Source organism: Cuculus canorus, chromosome 25 (assembly GCF_017976375.1).
Source record: "Cuculus canorus isolate bCucCan1 chromosome 25, bCucCan1.pri, whole genome shotgun sequence".
Taxonomy (NCBI): Eukaryota; Metazoa; Chordata; class Aves; order Cuculiformes; family Cuculidae; genus Cuculus; species Cuculus canorus.
In genome coordinates this window covers 880,668-895,993 of record NC_071425.1, presented here as the reverse complement: position 1 = coordinate 895,993, position 15,326 = coordinate 880,668, and the positions used below count along the sequence as shown (strand labels likewise).

The 15,326-nt window shown below is 47.8% G+C and overlaps 1 protein-coding gene across 2 annotated transcripts; it reads right to left on the bottom strand.

The window, feature by feature from the left end:
* Positions 1-87: 87 nt before the first annotated feature.
* HOXB4 (homeobox B4) lies at positions 88-14,547 on the bottom strand. Of its 2 annotated transcripts, none has more exons than XM_009571111.2 (3): positions 14,377-14,547; positions 1,914-2,340; positions 88-1,143 (listed from the first exon to the last, which is right to left on the bottom strand). In XM_009571111.2, exons 2-3 carry the CDS (start codon positions 2,332-2,334, stop codon positions 827-829), a joined length of 738 nt encoding a protein of 245 aa, XP_009569406.1. In that variant the 5' UTR covers positions 2,335-2,340; positions 14,377-14,547; the 3' UTR covers positions 88-826. The 2 variants fall into 2 exon arrangements, with proteins under 2 accessions (XP_009569406.1, XP_009569405.2); XM_009571110.2 differs by lacking the exon at positions 14,377-14,547 and adding an exon at positions 2,446-3,583.
* Positions 14,548-15,326: the final 779 nt, after the last annotated feature.

Genomic DNA, 15,326 nt, shown 5'->3' with positions numbered 1-15,326 from the left:
TGCGTAGGTGGATCCAGATGCCTCTTTTACACCCCCGTTTCTAACCTACCCCCTCGCTTTCCCCTCTCCCCTCCCACCCCCCTTTCCCAGACTCACAATTAACCTGCTGGACTCAAAAAGAAATGGCAGGAGGGGTCCTACATCCCTCTCCATCTCTTGTTTTCTTTGTCCACCACCCACTTGACCTAATTTTCCTTGTTTTTCCAGGGGGTCCCCCTACCCCCACGCACGACCAGCGCCGTGTCTGAGCCCCACCCCGCTCCGTGCCCGGCGCGGATTTGGGTTGGGTTTGTTGGGTTTTATTCATCTATCGCGGGACTGAGCTGGAACCGCCGCGTCTTTGGGACAGAAACTTTCCGTTTGTGACTGGTAGACGAGAAAAGAAAAAGAGGAGGAAAAAAAAAATAAAAGGGGGGAGAGGGGGGCCGTGAGGGGAGAAAATCCAGTTCGTCTTGAAGAAACGGAGCCTCATTTATTAAAGTGAGCGCTGGTTGTCGAGGTAATAGCAGACATAAGGTCCATCCTTTGTACGGGAGAGTAAACATGACAAATGGGGCAGAGCTTGGCGTGATTAAAGATGAAACAAGGATCCATCTTAGCCAAATCTGAAAACTACTATCTACAGCCTCCTTTTAATGGAAGAGAGGCACAACAGCACAGCCTTGCTTTGTTGCAGCTGAGCCTCCCTCTGTTCCCCCATAAATAAAGAGCACCCCTCCTTTCCTCGCTTCCTGGAGCAGTGAAACAAAAAAACTCATCATGTGTTCCTTCCACACACACCACTTCACACCCACAAACACGCACACTCCATCCATCCAAGGAATAGTTATAGGCTGGTGGCTGGTCCATGGGATCGGTTTTGAGATCCTCCTTGTGGGATCTGCAGGCTGGCAGAGGAGCTGGAAGAGTTAGACCTGATCTTGGTATTGGGCAACTTGTGATCTTTTTTCCATTTCATCCTCCTGTTCTGGAACCAGATTTTGATCTGGCGCTCGGAAAGGCAGAGGGAGTGGGCGATCTCGACCCTGCGCCTCCGGGTGAGATAGCGGTTATAGTGAAATTCCTTCTCCAGCTCCAGGACTTGCTGCCTGGTGTAGGCTGTGCGGGAGCGTTTCGGTTCCCCTCCTGAGTAATTGGGGTTTACTGAGCAAACACAAAGGAGGAAAAAGAAAAAGGGGGAGGAAAAAAAAAGAGGAGAAGAAAAAAAAGAGCAGAAGAATTACTGAGCTGTTCCTTTAATGGGTCCTTTCCCCCAAAAAAAAAGCATCACACATTCTTTAGGTGGGGGGTTACACTCAAAAAAAAAAAATACACCGCAAACCTTCTAAAAATACACACAGAATCTCCAAATCTCCACCTCCATCCTCACCGCTTGACGTGTATTCCTGTCTAAACGTTTTTATAACGTCCCCCAGACACATTTTCCATGCCCTCTGCGCGTGTATTTCCACATTTATACACACACCTCTGCCTGAACATGACTCTATTATCCCCAAATCTTTAAAGTTACCCCCTACACACATGCAAGCAGGCAAGCACAGGCACTCCTTCTTATTAAATATCTCGCTAAAAAAAAAAAAAAAAAAAAAGGGGGGGGAGGGTGTGGAAATAGTAAAAGTTTACTCAACCCGCCACTTAAATACAAATTACAAAAACATAAAACTTAACTTATGAAGATTCAACAGCCATAAAAAAAGTAGCCTGCAAGAAATTGGAGGAGGATGGTAACAGAGACTTCAAAGGCACATGGCCAAGCAGAGCAATAAAAATTTATGGAGGATGTAATTATACCGCTCTGCAAACAGGCGATCGTAAATCTCCACGAATGGTTATTTTACAACTGGTGCAATAAGATTTCTACAAGACTTTGAGGTGCTACTTAGTATAAAGCAAAGCCACTTTAGTTCACTTACCCGTGCTTACATGGACTTTTTTCATCCAGGGGTAAACTACCGGCTCTTTGCAAGAGGAACTGGAAGGGCTTTGGTTGACAGAGTTTTGGCTGCAGGAGGGCGGTGGGCTGGGGGTGACCGGCTCGCAGGGATGGTTTGGCTCAGAGAGGTGGCTCTGCAGTCCGGCCGGAGGATGGACATGACCCCGGGGGGATAACACCGCTGCTTGGTGGCCGGAGCTCTGACAGGACGCGTAGAGCTGCTCCTTGCAGGCTGACCGCGGCTGGTACATCGCTTCATGTTGGAAAGTGCTCTCTCGCCTCTGGCTGCTGTAATATTCCGGCGAGTGATTGGGAAGGTAATCGCTGTGGGAATACTCTTCACAGGGTGGGAACTTGGGGTCCACATAGTTGGAGTTGATCAAAAACGAGCTCATGGCCATTAATTTCTTAGAATTGCACACACGGAAAAAAAAATATATATATCTCTCCTAAAATTTATTCCTGTCCCCCCCTTTGCTGGTTTTCCTGTTTCGTGGAACCCTCCTACTTACTGTCAAGTGAACAAAGTTGGAGTCCATGTGACAGCGCGGGCCAATGGCGAGGTGCCCTGCGATCCCCGGATAAGGAAATCTGCCCAGCCCGGGATCTCCCGGGGCCCCGAGCATCCCTGGGGAGGCGGCCAGGGGCTCCCGCTCCCCTACGGCCGCCCCGGCCCCGGCCCCGCCGGGCCCCGCCGGCCCCGGGCTGCGCAGCGCCCCGCGGGCGAGAACCGGCCCCCCCCGGCCCTCCCCCCTCGGGGGTGTGTCCGGAGGAGGGGGGGGAGACGGAGGAGAGGGTGGGAAAAAACCAAAAATCCCCCTAAATAGGCAACAAAAATCGGAAAGGATAATCAAAAAAGAGGCTAAAAATGCGTTTTCCGGGTGTTTGGGGCCGCGTGATCCATGGCGGTGCCTCCGGGTGGCGGCTGCGTCTCATTCCCTGCTAAGGTGATACGGGAAGGGACATCGCGCCCCGAGCCTGGCAGAGATGAATAGGGCTCGTTGGGGATCGATAAGAAATTCATCAGCTAATTCGGGGTACCCGGTCTCCTAAATCACATTTGGCCGCGCTCTCAGATTGACTCTTTTCCCACGCACCGGTGGAAAAGGGGGCCCGTCCTCCAAGCAAGAAATCAAGGACATGATGAGCAATTACAAAAGCAAATTAGCCCGAGTCCTAATACATCTTCGCCTCGCCCTTCTTGTAATAAAGACGCTTTAAAAGCCAGAGCAAACCAGCAGCCTTTCAAAAGCCACCCCCGGTTCCTCAAATCCGCGTTTCAACCCGAAAGGCGCGGTGAGCTCCTCGCAAGAGAGAAAGCGATTTTTTGTTCGGTGTCAGAGCCGAGATTACACAAACGAAAGCAATAGCGGGATCCCGGCTCTCGAAGCGCGGTGATAACGCCCCCGAGCCCCCGCCTGCCTTTGCAGCTCAGATTTTATCTGGAAGTGATGATAAAGTTTATCGCGGGAGCGCTGGAGTTGAGCTAAGGTCAAAACCAAAGGATTTCTTTTCAGTTATAAAACGTTTTTCTGGTTAAGACCTTGTTTTCATCCTTTTATGTATAGGGTTCTGGGGGGTGAGTGGCTTTTTTTTTTTTAATGCCTTCTGGGATTGTGATCTGTAGTGTTTGTGTCAACTACATATTCCCCTAGATACGAATTTGTGACCCAACTTCCTTTACACAAATTCGGATCTACAGGGTACATATAGAAGACAGATGTATCCTCCTCGGTCAGAGATCTTCGCCAGAATTCTCTTCTGGGAAGGGGCAGGGCGGGAAAGTTTTGTGACTCGGGAGATCAAGAATTAATCTAGAGGTAGAGATGGTTAAAAGATTCTCTCTTCAGAGGAAAGACGATTGATTCGAGCACCAGTTCTGTATCCGAATAGTTGTTGCTGATTAGAAAAACTGGAACTTTCCTACCTTCTCTCCCCTACTTTGAGCATTAGGGTGCTAAAAAAAACAGCTCCTGGATGAATATTTAAGTGTAGGCGCACAACGAGACTCGAATCCAAATAATCGCCGTTCAAAAGCAAAATGTCTTATTCCCGTCCCCCTCCATCCTGAAACCCTCGTAATTACTCTCGACTACGCAGCGCAAAGATTTCATCCATTTTTCGTTCTTAGAGGTCAAACAAGGGTTGCGTTGATACGTGCGCGTGCGGGTAAATGATAAAAAAAAAAGGGGGGGAAAGAAGCAGACGAAAAGAAATACAGAATGTAAAGGCAGATGGGACGACAGGTTTTTTTTTTAATGACAGGCAATTCTTTTTACAACCCGAGAAAAAGATCAAAGGCGTTTCATTTCCGAAAAAAGGGATATAAAGCAATAAAATATTCATACTGTCTAGGTAATGAACCTTCATTCGGAACTAATGAGGGTAGCATCATGTTGAGATTTCGTTTAAAATTACAGTTGCCCAAGAGATTAAAAGTATAGAGCACAGTCCCCCTTCATTTCCTTTTTTATTCTGTATTTCAAAAGGCGGGACTTCTTTTGGTCAAGTATCTCCGCAATTAATTGCATTTAAATGCCACAGAAGAGAGGCAAGGAGAGAAAACTTGCGTTTTTCCTCCATTATAACTCCTGAAAACTATCCTTAATATTTTACTCAACCCCCTGGGATTTTTTTTTTCTACCAAACGCGGTGACGCCGAGCACGAATGTCCCGCATTTCCCGGACCCCCTTGCATTTTTCACGTGAAGAGTTGGTTTTCCTGATAAAACGTAGTATTCCCAAGGTAAACAGAGAAACAACGCCGTATTTTAAGAAACAAACACCAACGCACTTAGGACTCTCCCCAAACCATTGCACCCCCCCCTCAACCACCAGGGCTTCCAGACACAGAGCGAAGCTCAGACACTTTTTGCACGGAGCGGAGTTTCCCACCGCCCCGACCCGGCGCCTCCGCTTTGCTGGGGAGCAGAAAGAGACTCTAAAATTTACCTTCCCCTCTAAAACCTGCCATAAAAGCACGAAGCCAAATCAAATCTGCTTGTACAACGCGTAGATGGATGACATATAATAATTCTACAGAAACAATCCCATTAGAGCTCTTTTTCCCCCCTTCCTCTTAAATTTTATTCCTCCTTTCCAATCCCCTCTCTGATTTATTTCATTGTATTCCCTCGAAGCCGGTACCGTAGCGATCTCCTAACCGAGGAGAGGAACTCGAATAGGAAGAACCAGGCCTATTCCGGATTTTTACCCCCCTCCCACATCCTTTTTTTTAAAAAAATAAAAAAAATCGCGTTTAATTTCCCTTCCCGGTGACAAAGGGGGTTTGGTGCCAGCAAACCAGCACCCCTAGCGTTTACCAGAAATCTTCCCCCCACCACACCTCCAAGGAATCTCCCCCTCGCCTCCTCTGATCCCAAATTAAAGGCAGCCCCTCGTTACACCCCCCCTTCGCACACCTTTTCCCCCTTTCCTTGGGAAACCGCCCCACGCCGCGCTAGTTTCCCACAGCAAATTCCTCCGGCTCTTTTCCATTTCAAAGCAATCAGGGAAGAGAGCGGAGCCTCTCCGGCCTGTTCCCCCCCCACCCCTCCCCCCAAGGTGGTCCAGGGGAGCACCCACACCTCCCCAGGAGCCCCCAAAAAGCACCTGCCAGCGGGGGAAAGGGGGGGGCGGCTCTTAGACCTCTGCTGGTGCTGAGCGCCTCTTGGGTCTCCCCAAAAGCGGTGTCCCTGAGTGGGGGTGCCCCTCCCCAGGTGTAACGCCAACAGCGGTACCTACCTTGGCGAATCCTGGCTCCTTTCCTGGGAGCAATCCCGAGGGGGGTCAGGACGCTCCCTCAAAAGCTGGGAAGGTTTTGCAGGCAGAATCCTATCGGAACCCCCTCAAGACCCCTACCCCCTCCCCACCCCGGGCTGCTCTGCTCTCTCTCCCTCGTGTTGCTTTTTCCACGAGGTTATTTCTCCATAAGAACACAAATTTCTCTCTCTCTCTCTCCCTCTTCTCCCTCGTTTTCGGTGGGGTGGCGGTGCCCCCTCCCCCTCGCCCCCAGTATAAAACCCCATTGTCCTGACTGGCGAGCGGAACCGCTCCTGGCAGCGCCAGGAGGCCCTCTGAGCATTTTGGGGTGGGAAACCCGCAAGTTTTGGTATTAATCTCATAGTTTGTCAGTCTTTGTTAAACAGCGAGGCGTGTCCGCGGCCGCCAAGAGCCGCGCTGACCCGCGCTTCACCCCGCGCTCCCTCCGCGCCGCTCCGCGCCTTCATTCCTAGGGGAAAGAATATTCCCTCTCCTCCCCCCGGGTGTATTTCCCACCCCTCCCTCCCGGAGACTTCTCTCCAGCAATGAAGATGGGGGTATTTTCATGTAGTTTTCATTGCTTTCCTGTTTTTCCTTTCGGGTTTGGGCACTAAACTGGGATTTCCCTCCTGAGCGATGGGGGTCTGAGAAGCTTCCCTACGGTAGAACTTCAAAGAGGGAATAACCAGCTCCCTGGCTGCATCTGAACTGGGGAAATTGGGTAGGAATCGGCCCACACCTGTTTTCCAACAGGGAAAGGCAGATATAAGCCTTGCGCGGTTTCCCAGCCAGCCCTGGGGATCCTTTCCATTTCCTAATGGCAAGAAATAAACCAGATTCCCACCCAAACCCCAGGAAGCAGCGAGCAAAGAGCTGCGGGATTCACCCCTTCCCTCCGCGATAGAGAGGTCATTTGGAAAGTAAATCGGGATTAAAAAGCGCATTTACTTGATGGTCCAGCAAGGAATAAAAAGAAATACCAGGAAAACCCACCCTGAATGGTGTTTACACGGTTTGTCGCTGCAGTTGGGGACCCCGGGCCGCGCCGAGCGAGAGAGATAAATTAGAAATAACCTCGAAAACGATACCTTTAATTTCCTCCCCTCCCTCCCTCCTCACATCTCTCCAAATGAACCCACTCCAAACAGCTCCGCGTCCCTAAATTGAAAGTTAAACGTTGTGATGTAGGAATGAGGATTAGAAGGAAAGTTGGGGGGTAGCGGTGGTTTGTATTTTTTTCTTTTTATTGCCGTGAAATTATACCTGCTTGTTTTAATATCCCGAGAACAAATGGCCTTTATTATCCATTACCTGTTCTATAAACCTGGAGTAGAAATGACTGTTCTGGAGAGATAAGTGTAGTAATTACAAGGGCGAAGAGATGGATCACCCAGGTTACAACTAAACGGTAGCCCTTATATAGTGATATTTTATAAATACCAAGCAAATTCACGGCAATTAATTAAACTCGAGCCTTATCACGCGAAACAAAACGCTTTACGTTCTCTTGAATTTCACCTACTCCATGAATATATCCGCATCGGGAAAGCAAATGGATTTTCCAGAATGCCTTTCCCAGGGCTCTAATATTCGCTCTTTCTCTTCCAAGAAAAATGACCCTTGTTATAAGTATTTAGGCACTGAAAATATTTAAAAGCCAAGGGGGAGGGGGGGAAAGGCAAATTTGTAGGGCTTTTTTTTTTTTTTTTTAATTGTTTCTTTTCCAGAAGAGTTTGCCTCGCTACGACTGTTTGCTTAAGGAGCCACTGAAAAGATCTTCCCCGGTCCCAGTGCAAATAATATTTAGAGTTTGGAGGGTTCAGAGTCTGGCAGTGTAGAAATAACTTTGAAATGCCAAGGGAAATATTTATTACATCAGTTCATTAAACTGTTGCAAAGACCAGAGTGGAGTCACATTTCAAGCAAGACATAGAAAACATTTCACCCAAATTCCGACGGGAAGCGCGCTGCAAAAGAGAATTGGCTGCTTTAACCGGAGCGAGCGACGGCGCGGGCGCTTGGAAGCACCTTTAAACACGCACATTGATTTTTTTAAAGCCATCAACCCCTTGATTTTGCCTATCAGTCATTATTCTGGATTCCCTGCGATTGAGGTAGAAATGCAGGCAGTAAATCACGGCCGTGGGTTCGTGTAAGCCTTTTATTTTTTGTGCAAAATCATGTAATTTATTTTTTTGGAGGAGTTTCTGCGCTCGTACCGAGCACGCGTTAGAGAAGGTTTGGCGCTGGGGCTGCGGGAGGCAGGCACCTCTCCAAGGCTTTGGGAAGAGTTTCCAAGGAAAGATGTTGGAACACATTTTCACCAACCGTGTCAGGCTTTTTTTTTTTTTCCCCCAGTATAATTTAAACCCCATCCAAATAGAATTGACGCTGGAATGAAAATTATTTTTTAACTGCTCGCGTTAATATCCTAGAGGGACCCGCACGTAATTGGATTTAATAAATGCATTTCCCCCTTATTCTGTTAATTCGACTCCAAATAGCGTTTCAGGGGTTATCTTAGAAAAATACTAAATCGTCGCTCGGCGTTTCCTCACGGGAGACCCGAATCAATCTGCTTTATTTTCTACCGACATCCCATCCCAAATCGTGCATCCCTCTTTTTTTCCCCCCCTCCCCGCCCCCGGCTGAAGGGCGCTCCCACCCCGCTATCGCCCTCTCCCATCTCTGCCCATCGGCGCAGACCCTTCCTCCCACCTCGCCCCCCTCTTTCTCCTTCTCTCCCTTTTTCCCACCCTGGCTTCCCTCTCGCAGGGTTATACACAGGACTGAGTCACGCACAGCGTAAACTTTTGACCCTCAACTTTTTGACCCCTCGAGCTATAATGCTGTACTAACAAGCCCCCCAAGACCAGAGTTACGGTCTACGCCTCTAGAAACTAACGCGGCTCCGATTTCCCCATTTCATTTATTTTGCCTTTTAAAAGACAAACAAAAAATATTTCTTCCCGATTTCTTTTTTTAACCGAGGAGGGACAAAAAAAAAAATCAGTGGTAAACATTAGATATTTGCCTCTAACACAGCTATTTTTGTCTTAGAACGCGTTTTTTTTAAATCACTTTTGCTCCCCCCACTTTTATATTTAAAAGCACAGGAGGGGGACTCCTTAAACCGCAGCTGCGCTGCATTAATTCTCTTTTTTCTGGGATTTCACCTGGGTGAGTTGTTGACTGCGGTAATTAGCTGGCTCTGATTTTTTCACCTCTTTTTTGGGGGGACAAGGAGGGAGGCGGGGAGGATTTTTGGAGCAGCGGAGGGATGGGCTCCGCGGAGCCGGGGGGAGCCGGAGCTCGGCCCGGGGGCTGCGGGGCTGCCGGTCCCGCTCCATCCCGGCCCGGCTCGGCCCGTCCCGGCCCTGCTGGCAGTGAACTTGGTCTGAAGCGGGCTCTGCTGGCTGCTCGGGGACGTTACAGCCCAGGCGGCCGCGCCGAATCCCCCTGCCCCGGGTCGCCTTTCCCCCCCGCTCCATCCCTCCCCCACCCCCTCGGGTTTTGCCGAGTCTCTCTGCATAAACACAGCCCCGATTTGCCACCAAACAAACGTCTTTTACGAAAATCCCAGCGCTGTAATTTGTTTTGACTTGAAGGGTATATATATACGTGCGGATATATACATACACATACGTACACATGTTAAAAAGAGATAAATCAAAGTGGGGGAAAAAAAAACCCACCTCGTACTAGTCTTGTTCTTTCAACGCTCGCTGTCAAAATAGTTTCTTTTTAAAGCTATTTAGGGTAACAGAACACGGAAAACCTTCGCGGGGTGGACACCTCTCGAGTTAAGTTATCAGCCCCCTTCCAGATATCATTTATTTAACATTGGGAGAGCAAAGGATGGGAAAAAAAACAGCTCAGACACCGAAATAGCCACGCTCTGAAAGAAAAGTTCATTCTTAAATCCATTCTAGGACTGGAAAGAGACTCCCGGAGGAGGAGCTAAACCCCATATCAGTCCTTTTCGGGTTCCTCAATTGAGGAGAGACTTTTATCGAGAGGATTTTAAATAATCCCATGAGCTCCTTCCCTTCAGTTCGCACATGTAATGTTAAAAAAAATAATAATTAAAAAAAAAAAAAGTAAGGATGGGGACTGGGGGAGAGAAAGAGCAATTCCTCAGCCTGAAATTCAGCAGTGGGGGAGGGAAAGGGGCTTGGGGAGCGGAGCTGGAGGGAAGGGGCTGGTTTCCTTCCAAAGCTTTCCCTTCTTAGCGAGGTCACGGTGTGTGCAATTCACAGCACTATTGCAAATAAATACATGAATAATCGGATTCTTCCCTTGAATAGAATGAAATACAAGAATTACAGCCCGAGCAGAGCGATTTCTCGCCCCTGCCGCCAGCCCATCCCCGCCAAGGCAGATAAGGACCCGAAGCCTCTCAACCTTCAGTTTCGTGGCCAAGAAAGGGGAAAAAAAAAAGAAAAGGAGATCTCTTTGGCTTCTCAAAAGCAGAATTAGCACATTGTGGTGTGTGTCTGTATTAGAGCAATATGAACCCCATCCAGCCCTTCTCCAGCCCTCCCCCTCTCGCTGCCAACACATTCGGCAGTGGGACTTGGTAAATTACAAAAAAAAAAAAAAGAGAGAGAGAAAGAAAGAAAGAAAACCCTGAAGCTGATGTTTTCCTTAAAAAGGTGACCCGGCAGCCCCGGGGTCCGTGTTGTGTTGTGATAGGATGCTCACCCTCTCCTCCGAGAGAGGAGCCGGGGCTGTACAAGTCTGCTGACCTCGGAATGATCCCTCTTGCCTATGAATTATTGATGAGATATGAGCTCTGATTTCTCTTTTCAGTATGCAAACCCCATTATACTGTTAAAATGGCGATTTAATCGTTTAGAATAGCTTCGCTTTTTTTCCAACTCATTTGTGCCCCTTCCTTTTCATTTAATTCTCTTAATTAAATCCTTTAACAGATTTTAATCACTTTTTGTTGAATAAAATAAGACATCATCCACATCTGTAACTAGGTTACCTTGGCGAAGTTTGGTTTTGGTGGGGTTTCTTTGTTTTGGGTTTGTTTTTAGTTGGCTCTGCTCTCTTTCTGGGTTGAGTTTTTAAAACCTGGCTGAAAGGAAATTTCATTTTGTGTTTCGCTATACTCAGGGAGAAAAAAAGGTTTGAAATACTCAAATTAAAAAAAAAAAAAGCCTTTAAAAAAAAAAAAAGAGGATAAATAAAGCCATGACACGATGACGAGGCAACGGCATCACAACACCGGGCTGCCTTTTGCTCCACAAACCTCTCTGTGCTGCTCACAGATGCAGTTTCTCTCCCTTTTATTATTGAACGAACCTGGGAACCAAAACAGGTGTTTTATGGGTGAAATTTCATCTTTTTCGCCCTATAAGTACAGCCTAGGAGTGGGCGTCCAGCACCCACCCTGGCACGGGGCCTTGGGGAGATGCCCCAAGAGGCAGCTTGAAGGGGCTCTTCCAGTTTGTGGAGTCTGGGATGCGTCCTGGGTGAGAAATCACTGCTTTGAGGTTTGGGGTTTTCCCCCTCCTAAAGTGCCAGCGAGGTTTAGATTGCATTTACTAAACGAATCAGGAAAACTTTAGGGATGGGGAGAGGAGAAAGAGACAGGGTAGGGGGCAAAAAAAAAAGGTAAAAGTGGATATCGTTGCACCCTTTTTTAACAAGCGAGAGGTGCTGCGAGCCAGGTGAGCTCACGGGGAGGTCCTCTGGGTTTTGCACGTCTGGGGCACACAGCCCCATCCACCCAGGACATCACTTGGCTCTGGAGAGTCCTTAAACCAGAGGTTTTCCTCATCATACCCAGAGTCATGGCTTAAAAGCTCTGCACAAGCTCTGCAACAAGAGATTTTTTTTCCTTCCTGAGCAGTGATGGTATCCTAGAGATTCTCCATATTCTTAGACTCGATATTAAAGCACTTTGAATTTATTCTGTCTTCCACAGCTACGCAAGAACTCTGTCCTGTGCCTAATGTGTGCCATGAAAGTGAGAGAAACGATGAAAAATGCAGAGGAAAATCCCCGCCTACCTGCACGGTCAGAGCTCCGCTTTCCTGTTTACTCTCCTTATACTTCCTTTTCACCAGCTACAGGGAGATGTTTTATTCTTTAAAGGGTGGTGGGGGGAAGCCTGTGCTAAGCCTGTGACCCTTCCCAGGCTGTAAAATGGTAGAGAATTATACCTCCCCATCGTTCAAAGAAAGGTGGAGGTTAACACGGTATAAAGGGGAGTGGGGGAATCCCAAAAAATTCAACTTATAAAAAAAACCCACAATTAAAAGCTACGCTGCAAGTAGAAAGCAGCTCTCATGGGCAGAAAGGTCAGGGTTTCTCGTGAGTGGTGGAAAGGAGAGGGAAGAATGATATTATGCCAGTGACAAAATCCACTCCCTGGTCCTTTGCTATGGCACAGGCCCGGTGCCAGGATGCCCAAATCAAGGGGATGGCACGGGGTTGTTACTTGTTGTCACTCATGGAAGCATCTCCTCCTCGCTGCAAAGTTCTGTAGCTGAACTGCACTGCAAATTCCCCTCACTCTGGGTGTCTTGGTCTGCTTTTTTCCCCTTGGCATAACACATTGTGTACAGTGAACTAGAAATGATGGGACTTAAGGAAAAAAAAACCCTTGTGCTTTCTGTGATGGAAATGGATTTGGAATGAAAGTTTGCCTGAGACTGTGTAAAAAAATAATACCTTTGAGCTGGGATGTAGGGATCGGACAACGATGTAGATGGTGGGTAGAGAAAAGGTGGATGAATGGATGGATCTATTGATACGTGGATGGATGAACATACTTTGAAAAGGTGGTGTTTGTGGGTGCATTGAACATACGGTTACATTTTCAAGCATATATTAAACTGACGAGATGTCACTTTTCCTGTCTAAATCAGTCGTTATCATTGGAATCAGGAGAAATGATTTCTAGTAACCAACACAAATCAGGAGGGTAGAGAACCCATAGGCCATCGCTCGGTCTAACCCCAGCACGATCCCACACCCCCTTTCTCCAAGAGCTTCTAACCTCGTGTAGACAAACCCTCTGCAGCCTGTGGTGTCTGTGCGGCTAAATTCACCTTTAGAGATCATTCCAGGGAAGGATCCCTTCGAACAGCTTTATTACCGCTTGAGAAGCAGGGGTGCAGCTTGCGCAGGAATCAGGGAGAGGCTGCTCAGCCCGCGGAATGGGAAAGGCTCCCTGCACCCCGCTTCCCTTCCTCCAAGTTCCAGCTTTGGCGTTTGTGTTTGCAGGTTTTGGGAGCAGAGGTTTTCCAGGGTAGTGCTGACCACCCCCCGACTGCCCCGGGAGAAGCCACGAGTTCAAATGATGATAGCAAAGATATTAGGCGACACATGGAGCAGGACAGGAAAAACAGCCCAAGGAAGGAAAAGCAATCTCCAAAGTGTGCTAAAGGGGGACATTCTGCTTTGTGTAAAGGAGACGGACATGTGTCCACCAAATGTTGTCTCACCGTAAAAAGGAGGGGGGGGAAAGGAAGAAGCTTGTGATTGCTCTAAATTCTAGAAAGTCCCCCTCCCCCCAGCACCTTCCCTTTCAACTTTTCTTTTGTTGTTGTTGTTTTCTTTAATTTTTGAAGGGGGGAAGGAATAGATATTGAGTCGGTTCAGGTGTGGACGAAGTGTTCCCCCACCTCTGCACAAGATGTGGTATCCTGGCTTTCCAAAACACTAACATTTCCAGGGTCTCTTGTTGCTGTTTTTGCCCTGTTTTGCTCCCTTTGCTCTCTCTGCGCGGCCGCGGAGCCGCAGCCTCTGGCCTCGGCCACCTGCCCCGCTCAGCCCCTCACCCTGACCGGCTCCGCTTCTCCTGCCCTTCCCCGCTAACTTGTTTATTTTCCCAAAGAAAAAGGCTGCTGCCTGACTTTTCCAGCACGGTGCCACCCGGAGAGGGAGAGAAGGGAATTTGTGAGGTATAGGTGGGCTCAGTCAGGTCTGCAGAACCCTTATGCAAACTGCAGCCTCTCTGATTATTTCCCGTAGCACCAGACAGGCTGAATACAACAGCGGCGTTCGGAGTCTCCATAGGGTAGAAACGAACTATGGAAACATAAGGACACTCGGTCGTATTATTGGGAAGAAAAACCCGAAACCCAAGACCAAAAAATAAAAATAAAAAATAGAAGTCCTGAGGGGAAAAAAGCAAACATACAAATAAACCAAAAACCCAACCCCAAACGGTTTCTACACAGGCCGAAAGGGAAAAAAAAAAAAAGGTGCAGACATTTCTTTGGCAAACAGGTGAAAATAATTACAATCCAAAGGTGTTAACAACCTGAAGAGCAGAAAGAACCAAACTCATTGAAATGCAAAGGCTCTTGGCGAGCAGTTCACCCTCGCCGAACCGCCGCGGGGAACGAGCGGGTTCCACGGCGAAGGACAAACCCAAACTTTGCCCCAAGACCTCCGGCAAAGCCAGGATGGAGTTTGTCCCGCAGTGGTAATGAACCCTTACAAGATTTTCTATTCCTCCCACCAAGTTTACTCGCGGGCTTCGAAGCTGTCATGGAAATCTAACGCAATTCCAGCTCTCGGGAGGATAGGAATTAGGACCTTCTGAAAGTGAGAAATTAAGCTCTGAAAGAAAGAGACTCTCTTTCCTCCCAGCTCAGCCTTTCGCCATATCAACCCTTTAAAATAGTTTAAGCAGATAATATTTCAGAGGAACTTACTTTCAGGACTCCAGTCTATTGGCTCCCTGGACTGAAAACTGGACCCGCAAAACATGTTCCCTGCAATTGCAACGTTTATCTCATCTGGAAAAGTGCTCACCCATTGCTGCCCCTTACAAGCCAAACCAAGCAGTTAAAGTGTCACTTAACATTCTAGAGAATGTGAAATATATTGTACATTGTCAACTCCCCAAAACCATAAAACTAACTTTATGGACCTCACGTGACTTTTGAGAGCCAGTGAGGGGTATCTGTCTGAGGTCTGGGCGATTTTTACGATCTAACTTCTAGATAAAACCCTATCCATTTGACATCTAAATGTCATACCGACTTTTGGTATAGTTTGCTATTGGTAAAAAAAAAAAAAAAAAGAGAAAGAAAGAGGAAAAAATATCAAGGGAAGGCGAGCAAATGGTTTGGGATCTGACAGTCCACTTCACATCCCTCTCAAAATCACTTAAGAAGTACCTAAACAGTGGGAGATTAAGTTGGGTAAGTTTTAAGCTCCAACTTTACTTGCTACGGACAAAAAGCCTGAGTTGGGTTGTAGGGATGTCAGTGGCGTTTTGCCAAACCGAGCGACTTTAAAGCGGAGTTTCTGGTGCCTTGTCAGATTCCCTAGGTAGGGAAATGGCAACATTTGCCATCGTTGATGATGTTGGATTCTCTGCAGCCGGGATGAGTCGTTGTAGCGAGTGTCAGTAGGTACAGAGCTGTTGAGTTGGGGTTTTACATGTTGAGCCAGAGATAAAAGCAGAAAAGCACAATCAGGCGGAGGACGAGAGGTGGCGGGGAGAGGAGAGGAGAGCTCAGCGCAGAAATGTGTTCTCTGTGTACCAAATATATCGATACAAACCCACGGGTTCGGGGTTCTGTAGAGCACCGCTTTACGCGCACAGATACGCGGATATAAATACCTCTCGCTTTTAGACCGTGCCTGTGTAGACCCA